Source organism: Podarcis tiliguerta, assembly GCF_965153285.1.
Source record: "Podarcis tiliguerta genome assembly, chromosome: 2".
NCBI classification, from domain to species: Eukaryota; Metazoa; Chordata; class Lepidosauria; order Squamata; family Lacertidae; genus Podarcis; species Podarcis tiliguerta.
Window position 1 is genome coordinate 18,489,430 of NC_139535.1, and position 16,170 is coordinate 18,505,599.

The 16,170-nt window shown below is 47.2% G+C and overlaps 1 protein-coding gene across 1 annotated transcript in view; it reads right to left on the reverse strand.

The window, feature by feature from the left end:
• The window catches only part of GABBR1 (gamma-aminobutyric acid type B receptor subunit 1), a 190,217-nt gene that overhangs the window by 23,077 nt on the left and 150,970 nt on the right, over positions 1-16,170 (reverse strand). The window contains exons 11-18 of the mRNA XM_083424773.1: positions 10,771-10,836; positions 9,833-10,024; positions 7,516-7,758; positions 6,628-6,691; positions 6,108-6,185; positions 4,207-4,357; positions 2,703-2,835; positions 536-652 (exon numbers count right to left, since the gene is read on the reverse strand). Of these exons, the coding sequence (XP_083280899.1) occupies positions 536-652; positions 2,703-2,835; positions 4,207-4,357; positions 6,108-6,185; positions 6,628-6,691; positions 7,516-7,758; positions 9,833-10,024; positions 10,771-10,836 (1,044 nt within the window). The remainder of the gene's footprint in view (positions 1-535; positions 653-2,702; positions 2,836-4,206; positions 4,358-6,107; positions 6,186-6,627; positions 6,692-7,515; positions 7,759-9,832; positions 10,025-10,770; positions 10,837-16,170) is intronic.

Sequence of the window (16,170 nt, forward strand, 5' to 3'; positions counted from 1 at the left end):
GAAAACCTCAAAGTGTCTTGCGGCCAGCAAATCTTATTACAGCAGAAACATCCACAGACTAGAGCCCACTTCATCATCATCAATTAAATTTATATACCACCCTTTATCCAGAGATCTCAGGGTGGTTCACAAGATAAAAATGCAGGATAAAAGCACAAAATGGAAAGTAAAAACAAAAACACCCCCCCAGCCATCCATAGAAGCTCACGCCACAAACAAATTGTGAACCTTTCACGTGCGTAAAAAAACAGACTATTTGTATCGCTTCTTGGCCTTTTGACTAAGATTAAGTGTGAAAAAAGACTATTTGCTGGGTTTTGCCATAGCGCAGACTTAACATGGCTACACCTCTGAAAGCTAGAAGGGGGAACCTGAGTTGGACTCCAACTCCCATCAGCCCTCAGCCGGCATGGCCCAAGGGTCATGGATGATGGGAGTTGTAGTCCAGCCACGCTTGAAGGGCCACACAGGCTGCCTCATCCTTGCTAGGCAGTTCGTCTCTGGCGGCATGTTAAAGCAGGTCAAAGCGCCTCACCTTCCGCCGTTCTTTCTTCTCTTCTTTCTTGGTGAAAACCGTGTGCACCCACCAGATCTTGGTGAACATGCTGCCGTAGCCCAGGCTGAAGCCCAAGCCCAGGAGCCAAAGACGAGCCTGTGGATCGGAGAGCCCAAAACAGCAACAGAAGAGCATGGTTAAGAGCACTGCCACATTTGGCCCAACATACCCAAGAACTGCCAGACATTCCCACAAAGCTGCAGCACAAACTAGACATTATGGAGGGAACCTGGATGGAAAAGCCATGTGGTTGCCAGTCTAGAGTGGAGATGGGCGCACAACCCTAGAGTCTGTCAAGACTGGCCCGTACGGGCAGGGGTACCTTTACCTTTACCTTATTGTCTCTGTATCGCGGGTGGCACTGTGGGTTAAACCACAGAGCCTAGGACTTGCCGATCAGAAGGTTGGCGGTTCGAATCCCTGCGATGGGGTGAGCTCCCGTTGCTTGGTCCCTGCTCCTGCTAACCTAGCAGTTTGAAAGCACATCAAAGTGCAAGTAGATAAATAGGGACCGCTCTGGCGGGAAGGTAAACGGCGTTTCCATGCGCTGCTCTGGTTCGCCAGAAGCGGCTTAGTCATGCTGGCCACATGACCCGGAAGCTGTACGCTGGCTCCCTCGGCCAATAAAGTGAGATGAGCACCGCAACCCCAGAGTCGGTCATGACTGGACCTAATGGTCAGGGGTCCCTTTACCTTTATACTACATTTTAAAGTAGTATCCCTACTACTGCGGGGATTTGAACTGCAACCTTCTGATTGGCAAGCCCTAGGCTCTGTGGTTTAGACCACAGTGTCAAACACTGACAACTGGGAAATACTGGCCTACGAGCGCTCCAGTTGGAGAACAGCCTTTACCGAAGGTGTCATGGGCTTTGAAGACACTCAAACTCAGGACGAAAGGGAGAAACGTGCTAAGAGGAAGGCACACTTGGCAAACCCTCACCGTGATCAACTCCCGCCCGGAAACCTAGGTCCCCACTGTGGAAGGATGTGTGGATCCAGAATTGGCCTCCACAGTCACTTATGGACTCATTGTTAAAACCATGCCTATGGAAGACAATCTTACTCGACTACAAGTGATCGCCAGAGAAGAAGACTTCCAACTCTATGATTCTAGGAAAGTAGAGGTAGAACATAGCCATTGTGGCTAGTAGCCAGTGATTGCTTTGTCCTCCATGAATCTGTCTAATCTTTCAAAGCCATCCAAGTTGGAGGCCATCGCTTACAATTCTCTAATGGAAGCGTCAAGACTGCCACCTACTTTTCCCCATTGGTAAAATACAGCAGGATGTACCAACTTTACTTAAGCTTCAATGGTCAATTAAGATTTTATATTGTCTGCTCTGCTAAATAATATTCCCATGCTGCTGACTGAATGGGTGTGGCAAAAGAAGAGAAAGAGAGCATCTTACAGCAGCCTTGCAATGTAGCTCTGACGCAGGCAGTGGCGTAGCGTGGGGGGTGCAGGGGGGGCCGGCCGCACCGGGCCCAACATCTGGGGGGGGGGGTGCACTCACAGCTCTCTGCCCCTACCTGGCTCACTCACTCTCTCTCACTGCAGTGCTGGCTGTGCGAATCCGATCCGAGGCGGCGACCACTGTGGAGGGGAGGGTGCCAGGCGTGCGGTGCGGTGCGGAGAGAGAGCGAGGGACTATCTGGGGGAGGGACAGTGCAGCGGGGGGGGGGGGCGCAAATTACTTGCCTTGCCCCGGGTGCTGACAACCCACGCTACGCCACTGGCGGCAGGGTTGAGGCTAGTTTGGTTTGCAACCCAAAATGGTCCTTGGAGCGGAAACCTTGCACTCCATCGAGTTGCATGCATATACCTCTAAACATGTTTTAAAATTAAAAAAGGAATCAATTTCCCCACAGATTCCTAGTTAGAAAGCGCATCAAACCCTCCACTGCCTGCTACCTTTTGCTCTCTTTTTTCGGTTTGGGAGGAGGCAGATTGGTGACTGAGTGTTGCTATGTCAAAACTTGGATTTCATCTATCAATTTCCATGGGGAGCTCTCGCTTCTATCCCAGGGGAAGATGGAAAAAGAAGAGAGCTACGGGTCTCAGAAACAGCCCTATGCATGATCTAACTGGGAGGTCTATGTCCAACAGACGATGCCCCAGACCTCTAGAGAGTCTATCATGTACCTGGCAAACGAAGGGGAAGAGGCCCTTGCTGATGTGGAGGCCATCCAGTCCAAGCGGGAAGACAGACGCTTGCGCCAGTGCGCAACCCACAGCTGTCATGTTGTTGAGGTACGGCTGTGAGTTCTGGATGTATCTGTGAATGAACGGAAGGTGTGAGAGATCTAAAGCGGGGGGGGGGGGTTTGCATCTGAAAGGATCTAAACCCGGCTGCCCTCTATGCCCACATTATGGAGTTGCAGTTACTTGTATATTTTGTGAGATGTATTGTATGATATATATACAGTGGTACCTCGGGTTACAGACACTTCAGGTTACAGACTCCGCTAACCCAGAAATAGTACCTCAGGTTAAGAACTTTGCCTCAGGATGAGAACAGAAATTGCGTGGCGGCAGCGGGAAGCCCCGTTAGCTAAAGTGGTACCTCAGGTTAAGAACAGTTTCAGGTTAAGAACGGACTTCCAGAACGAATTAAGTTCTTAAGCTGAGGTACCACTGTATATATATTATTTTGAAGTGTCTTATTTGTACATTGTATATTTTGAATGACATCATACCGATTATATATTTACTAACAGTTATTAGCCAGCGTGTTGTGCTTGCATTTTTGTAGATTGTCACATTTTGCAACACAGGGGTTTGTGTTTGTTCACATTATGGGGAGCAACAGATTAAAGGTACGTCGTCCCGGCTTTGCATCCTCAAGAGCCATGGTGGTGTCGGATAAATGGTGTCTAACACAGAGTCTTGCATAGGGGGATAAGGCAGATGCCAAGTCCTTTCGGAAAATGTATAGATCTGCATCCACACTGGGAACCTAGCCTCACATGTTATTAGCTCACTTTTTATAAGGCATCTGCATGACATCACAATCAAAATATACCATATTTTTCCCTCTACAGGATGCACCAGACCATAAGACGCACCTAGTTTTAGAGGGGGAGAACAAGAAAAAAAATTCTCTCCCTCTCTGCGCAGCGCCCCTTCAGCGAAGCAGCAGGAGAAACGGAGCCCCTTCCATTTCTCCTCCCGCTTCACTGAAGGGGCGCTGCGCAGAGAGGGAAAGCTGCTCAGCACCTCTCCAACGAAGCGAAGCCAGGTGTGCAAGAGGGATTGATGTGCACCGATCCCTCTCGCTCTCCAGGCTTCAGCGAAAGCAATGCGAAGCCTCCGAAGTGCAGCGGGAGCGCTCCTGCTGCGCTCCGGAGGCTTCTTGTTGCTTTCGCTGAAGCCATTGAGCCTGCATTCGCCCCATAAGACGCACACACATTTCCCCTTAATTTTTGGAGGGGGAAAAGTGTGTCTTATAGAGCGGAAAATACGGTACTCCTCCCATGTTTTCCCTTCTCAGCTTCTATTAAGGCTTCGCCCCATGCCCAGACTTTACAAAATCCAACTGAATGGAGCAGCTGCACAAGTTCTTCAAGTGCAGATGACACGCTGAGCTGCTATTCCATAGGTCTGCCAGCAGAAGAGAGGGTGACTAAGTAGGTTGAGGGTTACCCACCTGACGTGCCCGTTGTAGATGTTGAAGGCCAAGCAGATGATGGCCAACAGGATACCCACGCTGGAGAGCACTGAGACAGAAATGAAGAGCTTCTGGGAGAGGTACCGGAAAGTGATGATGACCTTTGTGTAGTCAGCCGGCGGGACACCGCCTGTAGGGTATGGGGGGGAAGAACAGAGAAACTCAGGCACCGGGGGCACCTCATAGTCCTTTCCACCATTAGCAACCAGGAAGACTATGTTCTTTTTTCCCCATAAATGGTTTTGCTTGCCCCTTTCTGTGACCCTGGAAGACAGAGGACAAGTTGGCACCAGCCAATCTGACAACAACAAGGCCGCTGTGTGCATGGATGTGGCTGTGTGGCAACTGCCCTGAATGGCTCAACAAGTGCATAGGCTGCCTCCTGACTCAACCCAGCTTCACGTATTTCCCAAGGTCAGAGCTGTCAACTTTTCCCTTTTCTTGCGAGGAATCCTATTCGGAATAAGGGAATTTCCCTTAAAAAAAGGGAAAAGTTGACAGCTATGCCCAAGGTGCTTTACAGAAGCTTGGTCTCAGCAGACACTGGGACTTGACATGTTTTAAAATATATCTATCTCTCTATGTCTCTATAAGGGACGCAGGTGGCGCTGTGGGTTAAACCACAGAGCCTAGGACTTGCCAATCAGAAGGTCAGCAGTTCGAATCCCCGCGACGGGGTGAGCTCCTATTGCTCGGTCCCTGCTCCTGCCAACCTAGCAGTTCGAAAGCACGTCAAAGTGCAAGTAGATAAATAAGGTGGGAAGGTAAACGCCGTTTCCTCTGCTCTGGTTCGCCAGAAGCGGCTTAGTCATGCTGGCCACATGACCCGGAAGCTGTACGCCGGCTCCCTCGGCCAGTAAAGCGAGATGAGCACCGCAATCCCAGTGTCGGTCACGACTGGACCTAATGGTCAGGGTTCCCTTTACCTTTACTTATGTCTCTATCTATCTATCTATCTATCTATCTATCTATCTATCATCTATCTCTATCTATCTATCTATCATCTATCTATCTATCTATCATCTATCTATCTATATCTATCTATCATCTATCTATCATCCATCTATCTATCATCTATCTATCTAATCTATCATCTATCTATCTATCTATCTATCTATCTATCATCTCTATCTATCATCTATCTATCTATCATCTCTGTGTGTATGAGTAGTAAGAGAACCATGTATGGCACCTTTAGCTACTAGGAGGAAAGATGGGATTTAAATGCAGTAAATAAATTACACACACACACACACACAGTCTAATTTTTCATTCGCTTTTGTGAATAGCCACACATATTTACAAATAAAATGCACCCAAGAAGTAAGGAAATTGAAAGTATTGTATGAACTGTTTTGTATGCATTATATCCCCTTCATGGATCACTGCCTTGTCGTGACGAAGGGGCTTGAATAGCTATGAGCTATGCCGTGCAGGGCCACCCAAGTCGGACAGGCCATAGCCGAGAGTTTAGACTACATGTGATCCACCTGGAGAAGGAACTGGCAATCCACGCCAGTATTCTGCCAAGAAAACTCCATGGACATAAAAAAAGGAGAAGCTTTGAGAAGAAAGCGAGAGTTTCCAAGGCATGCTCTGGTTCATGGGGTCACGGAGAATCGAACACGACTAAGACGACTAAACTAATGTTACCAGATGTCCCCGTTTCCTGGGGACAGTCCCTGGATTTACAAATCAGTCCCCTGACAAAATCCATCTATGTAGTAGGAAGTTGAAAAGTGTCCCCGGATTCACTGGAAAAAAATCTGGTAACCTTAGACTAAATAACAACAACATGCATTATATCACCACTTATTTTTATCTTGGGTCCTGTGAGAGTCACACAACTGGTTGCCATGCCTAAAAGGTCAGTCTCTTACCAATCCATTTTTCATTGTTGTACCAGGAGAGATTATCCTTGGTGCTGTCGTAATACCCGATCTTCTTATAGATGCCATCTGTTGGCAGAAGGAGGCATTACATACAGTAGGGAGGTGAAGCCTTGATGCTGGGTAGGAAAGTGGAACAAACCCCTAGCCGTGCAGGGGATGGGCCTGAGGCTCTCAACTTAAATTTCATGCGGATGCGGGGAGCATGGAAGGAACGGGGAGGGGGGAGAGAAAATGAGGGGGAAGCCTAAATGGATGAAAGGGGGGGGGGTGGAGTCCAGACCTTTGGCTGGGTGGAGAGAGAGATGTCAGAATGAGAGAAGGAGAAAGAAAGGGGTGTTAAAGAAGTTAACAAATAATAAGACAATGAATAATGGGAGGCTGGGATTGATCAGGAGCAGTACTGCACAGTGGCATCTGGGGTCTGCCCAAACTATCATGGGACACAGAGAACAGGAATCTCAGAAGAGAAACCAACACACCCAGCACAACGACAATGATCCTTGCTCACCCTGAAGCTGCTCGATGAGGGTCCAGGCCATCCGAGAGCCGCTGGCGTCAAAGACCACATGTCCCTGGGGGGGGAAAGGGAAAAGGAGTTGCATATTCAATAGTTGGGGCTGGTGAGCCCTTCATGTTCCCAATTCCTATAGTTATAATTTGTGCGTTGCCATCTGTTTTTATTCTGATCTTAATCTGATTTTAAGCTGTATTTTAATTGATTGTTTGATTTTATGTGTTGATTGTATTATATACTCTGCTGTTAGCTGCCCTGAGCCCGGTCCTGGCTGGGGAGGGTGGGATATAATAATAATAATAATAATAATAATAATAATAATAATAATAATAATAATTTTCAGTGCTTGTGCTTTTTCGGGGGAGGGGGTGCAGGGGTACGCATACCCCTAAACATTTTGTGAATCTTTGTACTTTTGCCCATTGACTGTACAGTGGAACCTCGGATTGCGAGCATGATCCATGTGGGAGGCATGTTCGCAACCCAGAGCGCTGCATCTGTGCATACGCAGGACGTTATTTTTGTGCTTCTGCGCATGCGCAAAGCGCCGAAACCCGGAAGTAACCTGTTCCGGTACTTCCGGGTTTCGGCGCATCTGTAACCTGAAAATGCGTAACCCGAAGCATCTGTAACCAGAGGTACCACTTTATTTATTTTCCCCGATTTGAACTATAAAATGGTGATTTTCTTGAGTCAAAACGAGAGTACCCCTAAACATTTTTTAAGGGAAAAAAGCACTGTGCATATTAATACAGGGTCTCCCAAGTTTCAGGGTGGCATACAAATACTGTACAGACAGACAGACAGATAGATATGTGGGCATTTCTAAATCCCAAACATCCACATTCTGCCCCGAGGAGATCAAGTCCAAGAGCCACGCACAGAGACTCCCTCAAAGGCTGAAGAGTTGAGGGCTCGGTAGATCTCATCTGTGATAGTCCTGTTGTTATAATTGAAATCTTCCAGCCGCAGGCCCTTCTTCACCAGCTCCGTGGAGGTCTTGTTGAGTGCTAGTGCCAGGGCCCAGATGGCATCATAGGCCAGCGGAGCCTCCTGGAAGCCTCCCGTCTCCTCTGGGGATTTTTTCACCCGCTTCGTCAGCTTCTCAATGAACTCCTGCGATGTCTGTAGGGGACAAAAGAAAGATTGAAAATGATCCCCAGACATGTAATTAAGGTTAAGGTTGGATGGATAATGTGTTCCCTCTGTACAGTGGTGCCTCGCAAGACGAAATTAATTCGTTCTGTGAGTTTTTTCGTTCTACGAGTTTTTTCGTCTTGCGAAACACCAATGTGTATTGACGGTTTCCCCTAGGAATGCATAGGCGGTTTTAAGAAAAAGGCGCAAGATGTTTTCGTCTTGCAAAGCAAGCCCATAGGGAAATCCGTCTTGCGAAGCAACTCAGAAAACGAAAAACTCTTTCGTCTTGCAAGTTTTTCGTCTTCCGAGGCATTCGTCTTGCGAGGTACCACTGTATCACGATTTGATTTTGCAAGGGGATTGAGCCTTAAAGTTGCAGCAAAGTCTTGTTTTTTCCAGGCACCCCAGTCCTTCCACCCCATGTTGACTCTATAATGGCATTTTAATGTTTTAATGTTGTATTTTAATCTGGTTTTTAAGTTGTATTTCAATCCATTTGTTTTTATATCAATTGTTAGCCGCCCTGAGCCTGGTCTAGGCTGGGGAGGGAGGGCTATAAATAATAATAATAATAATAATAATAATAATAATAATAATAATAATATGTAATTTAATCCTACCTAGTAAAAAAGAAAAAAAACAATGGCTTCTCAAAGATCTGGTGTAAAATTCTTAAGACTGAATAAAGTTTTAAAACTACTAACTGTCACATGAATCAACTTTAATATACAGAAATCCATTAAGATGAAATCTTGCTTAAAAAATCTGGGAGGGGGGAAGCGGGTTTTTAAATTTTGGTTTTTGTCTATTTGGAATATTACAAAAGTTTCTCATTCCCTTTGACAGTGTATATTGCTTTCACTATTGTCCATAACCTGCAGCTTGAGCAAATGCCTGGTTTCTGTTTTTTTTAATCACCTCTCAGCTTGAACCAGACCTCTCCAGACTTTTGCCTTGGAGCTAGCTCTCAACAACAAGAGTTAGGCTTGGGACATTTGACAACATTTGTTCCTTAGGACCCTCGTATCTACGGGACCGACTCTCCTGGTATGCCCTGCTGAGGACCTTAAGGTCCATGAATAACCATAGTTTAGAGGTCCCGGGCCCTAAGGAAGTCAGACTATCCTTCACCAGGGCCAGGGCCTTTTCAGTGATGGCTCCGACCTGGTGGAATGCTCTGTCCCATGAGACCAGGGCCTTGCAGGATTTAACCCCCTTCCGTCAGGCCTGTAAGACAGAGCTATTCCGCCTGGCCTTTAATTTGAATTCAGCCTGATCTTTTATTTCCCTTCTCTTCCCTCCCCCTCCCCTTTTATGAAGATTACCCGCTCTGAGACCCCACAGCTAATTCTCCCCTGGCCTCCTTGCTGGCCCAAGTAGGACCAATTCAGCCAGCTAGCCCTGGGAATTATCTAATTGATTTTTGAATTTTATTGTTATTCATGTTTTTATACCGTATTTTATACTGCTTTTATAATTAAGTGTTTTAAAGTGTTTTGATTTTGTTGTTAGCCGCCCTGAGCCCGGTTTTTGAACCAGGAAGGGCGGGGTATAAATAAAAAAATATATTCCTTTGCAGGCAACAAATCAGAGCCCGCCTCTATGGCGAGGGTTTCCAAACATCGGAGTGTGATTTCCAGGCAAGCTTAAAAACCCCAACATTTGACTTTTAAAAAGGTAAAGCGACCCCTGACCATTACGTCCAGTCGTGACCGACTCTGGGGTTGCGGCGTTCATCTCGCTTTATTGGCCGAGGGAGCCGGCGTACAGCTTCCGGGTCATGTGGCCAGCATGACTAAGCCGCTTCTGGCAAACCAGAGCAGCGCATGGAAACGCCGTTTACCTTCCTGCTGGAGTGGTACCTATTTATCTACTTGCACTTTGACATGCTTTCAAACTGCTAGGTTGACAGGAGCAGGGACTGAGCAACGGGAGCTCACCCTGTTGCGGGGATTCGAACCGCCGACCTTCTGATCGGCAAGTCCTAGGCTCTGTGGTTTAACCCACAGCGCCACCCGCACCTCCCTATCCCCCCATGCCCTCTGAGACGCTCCCTCACCATATTGGAGATGCTGCGTGTGTTCTCTGGGTTCAACATGACGATCTCGGTGGTGATGTGGCCCTCCACGGCCTCCCTCATCTCCTCTTCCGTGCAGTTAATATTCGCATCCTTGATGCGGAACCAGTTGTCGGCATACCAGCCAATCAGGAACCAGACGTACTTCTTTCCAAACAAGCGTTCCTTGTAGACCTGTCCCCAGTGCCGCAAGAGAGGAGAAATGAAGGTTTGCCAATAAGTAGAGTGGTCCAGTCAGGGCCATGCCATGGCTTGCATTTCATCTCAAGCCTCCTAGTGTAGGGCCGTAGCAAACCCCCCCAAATGCCTTTCTTAAAAAGGAGAGGTCCGTCAGGAGAACAAGGCTGGCATTGATGGAACAGGCTCAAATGTTTATTATTCAAGGTTGTAAAGAGATAAGCAAACTCAGGAACGCACATGGCCGTGGTGTAGTGAGGCCATGGCAGGAAGGAGGGGGCCAAGACCTTACATGGTAATAGGAACTTACTATAACTTTCGATTTCCCAGAAATCAGGTGGTTTACAATAAATCAGGTGGTATTGTATTCTGCAAATGTATAAAAAGCTGGCTCGCTTAGAATTCAGGGCCAGACTCCGAACATGAGCTGGTCTGTGCCTTTGTGTCCAAGCAATTGCTACACAAAATAAAAAAAACATTTTTTCCTGCTGTCGTTTGACTCTTGCAGCGTCCTTGATGCTCCTAGTAACAGATAGGGACCTACCTAGATAGGTAGGTCCTTCACCTTCACTACCACACATTCTAGGAGGAAGGGCTGTAAGTCAGTAGGTAAAGCTCTGCTTTGCCTGCCGAGAGTCGCAAGTTCAATCCCCAACATCTCTAGTTAAAGTTGGGAATGAAGGAAGCTCCTTCGTTGTAGCCTCTTGTATTCCCAGAGAGGAACCTCCGCCCTGGGCACCCACCTCACAGAAGACCTTCCGCGCCTCCGTCTCATAAAAGAGTCCAACGATGATACGGGCATCTTGGCGCTGTAAGGGGAAAAGTAGGGTCAGGTGGCTGGAGGGCGTTTCCACAGAGTCAAGCATGATCAGTTACCGTATTTTTTGCTCTATAAGACTCACTTTTCCCCTCCTAAAAAGTAAGGGGAAATGTGTGTGCGTCTTATGGAGCGAATGCAGGCTGCGCAGCTATCCCAGAAGCCAGAACAGCAAGAGGGACCGCTGCTTTCACTGCGCAGCGATCCCTCTTGCTGTTCTGGCTTCTGAGATTCAGAATATTTTTTTCTTGTTTTCCTCCTCCAAAAACTAGGTGCGTCTTGTGGTCTGGTGCGTCTTATAGAGCGAAAAATACGGTACTTATCACAGATTGATTGGTTATATTTCTATGCCTCTTTTCGTTCAGACGAATCCCAAAGCGGCTTACAAGCAACAGATGACAATAACAGAGCAGAATGTCCCAAATACAGCACAAATCATATAGAAGAACTAACAAATCGTCAGCAAAACGACCGCAAATGATCAAGGAAACAGTTACCGCCTATGAAACAGAACTACTAAAAATAAGGTAAGCAATTGCAACAAAAAACGCATCACAGGATTCACAAAGTGCTACAGCATTCATAATCTATAAAACAACTGTATTAACAACATTCCCAAAACAGCAACCAAAAATAAACGGAGCATTGCTTAATTCACGAACACATTCTCCTCACTCCCATAACCCAAACTTTCATGTATCTTTTAATGAATTGAACATATGAACACGGAGTTTGCTTCACACACACACACACCTGGACCAAAGGCCCATCTTGTCCAGCATCCCGGACCCTCCAAGTGTCCCTATTTTCCAGGGAAAGTCCTGGATTTACAGAAGCCATCCCTGATTAGATTTCTGATTTGATCCCGGAATGTCCCCCTTTTCCTTAGGAAGTCGCTATTTTCATCAGAGAAATGTTGGAGGGTGTGGAGTCATGTGAACCCCCTTCCCAAGCCAAGGAGGTAAGTAACTTTACAACCTTTAGAAGATATTTGAAGGTAGCCCTGTATAAGGTAAAGGTACCCCTGCCCGTACGGGCCAGTCTTGACAGACTCTGGGGTTGTGCGCCCATCTCACTTAAGAGGCCGGGGGCCAGCGCTGTCCGGAGACACTTCCGTGTCACGTGGCCAGCGTGACAAAGCCGCATCTGGCGAGCCAGAGCAGCACACAGAACACCGTTTACCTTCCTGCCAGTAAGCGGTCCCTATTTATTTACTTGCACTTTGACGTGCTTTCGAACTGCTAGGTTGGCAGGCGCTGGGACCGAACAGCGGGAGCGCACCCCGCCGCGGGGATCCGAACCGCCAACCTTTCGATCGGCAAGCCCTAGGCGCTGAGGCTTTTACCCACAGCGCCACCCACGTCCCGTAGCCCTGTATAGGGACGTTTTAAAATGTTTAACGTTTTATTATGTTTTTATATATGTTGGAAGCCGCCGAGAGTGGCTGGGGCAACCCAGTCAGATGGGTGGGGTATAATAATAATAATAATAATAATAATAATAATAATAATGACATCCCAATTTTCATCGGAGAAATGTTGGAGGGTATGGCAGCCTGTTCTCTCAGTGGCCAAACAGATGCCTCTGAGAATCCCCCAAGCAAGATCGGAGCTCTCCCTGCTTATAGTTCCCTAGCTTAGCGTTATGCTTCCAACAAGCAGAGGCATAGGAAGGTCAGGTGGTACCCAGTGTGGAAACATTTTTGTCACCCCCCCCCCACCCCACATGGACGTTTCTTATTGCCTGCAAAAATGGTTTTACGTTATTTCATATTTTCTTACAAAGGAAACAACAACAACAACAACAACATTTTTAATTTATATCCTGCCCTCCCCAGCCAAAGTCGGGCTCAGGGCGGCTAACATCAGATACATAACATTGGTATAAAATCAAGCAATAATTAAATTACCTCCTAAAAACATGTCAAAATCAAATTAAAGTCCAATTAGACGGCTTTCCGCAGGGTTAGGATTGGGAACAGTAAGTGCTCCACTGAATTGAAATTTCAGCCTTCACGACATAGTTTACATGAGTAAACAGCTATTTTTGTGGAGGAGGGTCAAGATATTAACTGATATGCACGAAAGTTCATATAGAGCTATATAATACCTAGTGTAGTGAGATAAGATCTTTGGAGCAGACATTTTCAAAAAAAAAAAAAAAGTTTTTGATGAGCCACCCTAAAAAAGGTAAAGGTAAAGGGACCCCTGACCATTAGGTCCAGTCGTGGCTGACTCTGGGGTTGCGGCGCTCATCTCGCTTTATTGGTCGAGGGAGCCGGTGTACAGCTTCCGGGTCATGTGGCCAGCATGACGAAGCCGCTTCTGGTGAACCAGAGCAGCACACGGAAACGCCGTTTACCTTCCCACCGGAGCGGTACCTATTTATCTACTTGCATTTTGACGTGCTTTTGAACTGCTAGGCTGGCAGGAGATGGGACCGAGCAACGGGAGCTCACCCCATTGCGGGGATTCGAACCATCAACCTTCTGATCAGCCAGCCCTAGGCTCAGTAGTGCCACCCGTGTCCCATTATGAAGCACCCTAGTAGGGCAGTAATTGTTACTTGATAATTTGTCACCCCCATGATGGCACCTGGGGCGGCCCCTCTGCCCCCACTTCCTACTCCCCTGCCAACAAGCTGCCTCTCTGAAGCAGAGGATGAAAGTGATGGTTGTTCTCCCTTGTTTGTCCCAGCAGACAACCACTGCTCAGTGGTACGCTACTATCTCTTGTTATGGGAGTGCTATTTATGAGCAATCTGAGTTAGTCTGATTCTTTCCCAAAAAAACAACAACCCCCAAAACCATCAAAGCTACTGGCGTCACCATCTAATTGCGGTCCTGAATTCCTGCGCTGATTGTACATTGTGCAGAGGAGAGCTTTCTTTTGTGCGCCCTGAACTCACTGCTGCACATCACGCTGGCGCACGGGGCGGCTGGCCCAATCTAGCTGCGAATTCTGCATATTTGAAGGAGACAAGGCATTTGATGAGAGAGACGCGCTGCCTCTTGCTTGGGGTTCCTGCCTCTTGCTCCTGCAGCGCGAGCGCCAATGAATCCGAAATGCAGTTTTCATTAATGTTTAATAGACCTTTCCCGAGCAGCCTGGTGATCTGAAGTCACGATGCAAAACACCCTGTTTCTGGGGTGAGGGGAAAAGGGGCCACATTGCCTATAAGCCACCCTGGCCCCATAGGGTCCCAACCAGCAGAGGGAGCCGTCTTTGGGGTAGGCAGGAGATAAATTTTGCACCAATCAAACAGCCCTCCCTCCAAGATATACCGTATTTTTCGCTTTATAAGATGCACCAGACCATAGGATGCACCTAGTTTTTGGAGGAGGAAAACAAGAAAAAAAATATTCTGAATCCCAGAAGCCAGAACAGCAAGGCTTCTGGGATAGCCTCTTGCTGTTCTGGCTTCTGGGATAGCCGCACAGCCTGCATTCGCTCCATAAGAAGCACACACATTTCCCCTTACTTTATAGGAGGGGGAAAGTGCGTCTTATAGAGAGAAAAATACGGTGTGTGTATATATATACAGTGGTGCCTCGCAAGACGAAAAGAATCCATTCCGGGAGTCTTTTCGTCTTGTGGTTTTTTCGTCTTGCGAAGCAAGCCCATTGACGTAGTAGCGCTATTAGCGCTATTGGCTAAAAAAGGGCTAAAAACGGCTTTTTTGGGGGGGGGGATTAGCGGTTTTGCTGCTAAAATGCTTTTAGCAGCTTAGCGATTCAGAATAAGGGGTTTTGGAGCAAAAAAAAAAAATCGATTTTTTTCGTCATTTTTCGTCTTGCGAAGCAAGCCCATAGGGAAATTCGTCTTGCGAAGCGCCTCTGCAGACGGAAAACCCTTTCGTCTTGCGGGTTTTCCGTCTTGCGAGGCATTCGTCTTGCGGGGCACCACTGTATATATATATATATAGAGAGAGAGAGAGAGAGAGAGAGAGAGAGTGCTCTTGTTTTCTTCTGCAATGATAAATGCAGCCACTCGCTGACATGAAAAGGGAGCAAGGCAGCTATATTCCGATTGCTGCTGCTGGATGCTTCTTGCAAGCGTTGACTGCCTGTTCTTTTTTTAAAAAGAGAAAACCCAACCCAACAGGGGAGGCGAAGTGCTGCGGCAGTATCTGGCTCATTCATTCTGGTGGCATGAGTTCTCCCCTGAGCAGAAGCTGTCAGGAGGATTGGGGGTGGCGCTGTCTGTCCATCTGTCGGCTCAGGGGATGGCAGCTGCCGCCAGAACGAGAAAGGCACTGAATTTCAGGGGTGGCTTCTTTCTTCCTCACCCTGCCTTCTCCCCCCCACCGGCCTCCACCAGCACGTGTGTGCGCCAGAAGCACCTACCAATCGTGCTTGGCTTGGAGCATGAGGCGACAGTGTAAGCCCATCTCATAGATTACATAGATTACACTTTTTGATATACACTCTGCCTTTCCACAAAGGAAACCGAGTTCAGAGGTGCTTAGGGTGCAGAAAGTGGACGGGAGGTTTTTCCCCCTCTGTTAAAAATTTGAAGGAAGAAGAGAAGAAAGAGTTGGAGCAAAGTATGGAGAAAGAAGTCCATAAAAAGGTTAAATATTTAGGGATATGCTTAGCATCAAGAAATATAAATATCTGCAAAGACAATTATGAAAAAGTGTGGCTCGAGGTAAAAAGGAATCTAGAAATATGGAGCAGAATGAATCTCTCCCTGTTGGGAAAAATAGCAGCAGTAAAAATGAATGTTTTGCCAAAAATGCTATTTCTTTTCCAGTCAGTCCCAGTAATGGTGAAAGACGATTGCCTCAAAAAACGGCAGAAGGAAATTTCCAAGTTTATCTGGGGGTGCAAAAGGCCAAAGGCCCCTCTATGGAATCTACAGCAGGTAGGGATAGCCACCTACTATTTGGAAGACAAACAGACAGACAGACACCTAGACAGACGACCTTGTGGAAGATAAGGCTATCGCAAGGAAGCAGAGTGGCTGTTAAACTCCTGTCCTACTTGCCTGACAAAGTGCAGGGTAAACAATATCTACAAAATTTAATCCAAAAGCGTTCCAATTACAAGAGCAGCCATGCATTTCAAAGGCAACATCCATGTTTTAATAATATATTGGTAACTGCTAGTTAAAAGCTTTCACTAACTCGCATATACGGTCGAATCTTGGTTTTCGAACAGCATAGTCCACAAACCACTTGGAACTCGAATGCCGCAAACCTGGAAGCAGGTGTTCTAGTTTGCGAACTTTGCCTCAGAAGCCGAACGTCCGGTGTGGCTTCCGCAGCTTCCAATTGGCTGCAGGACGCTCCTGCAGCCAATCGGAAGCCATGCCTTGGTTTCCGA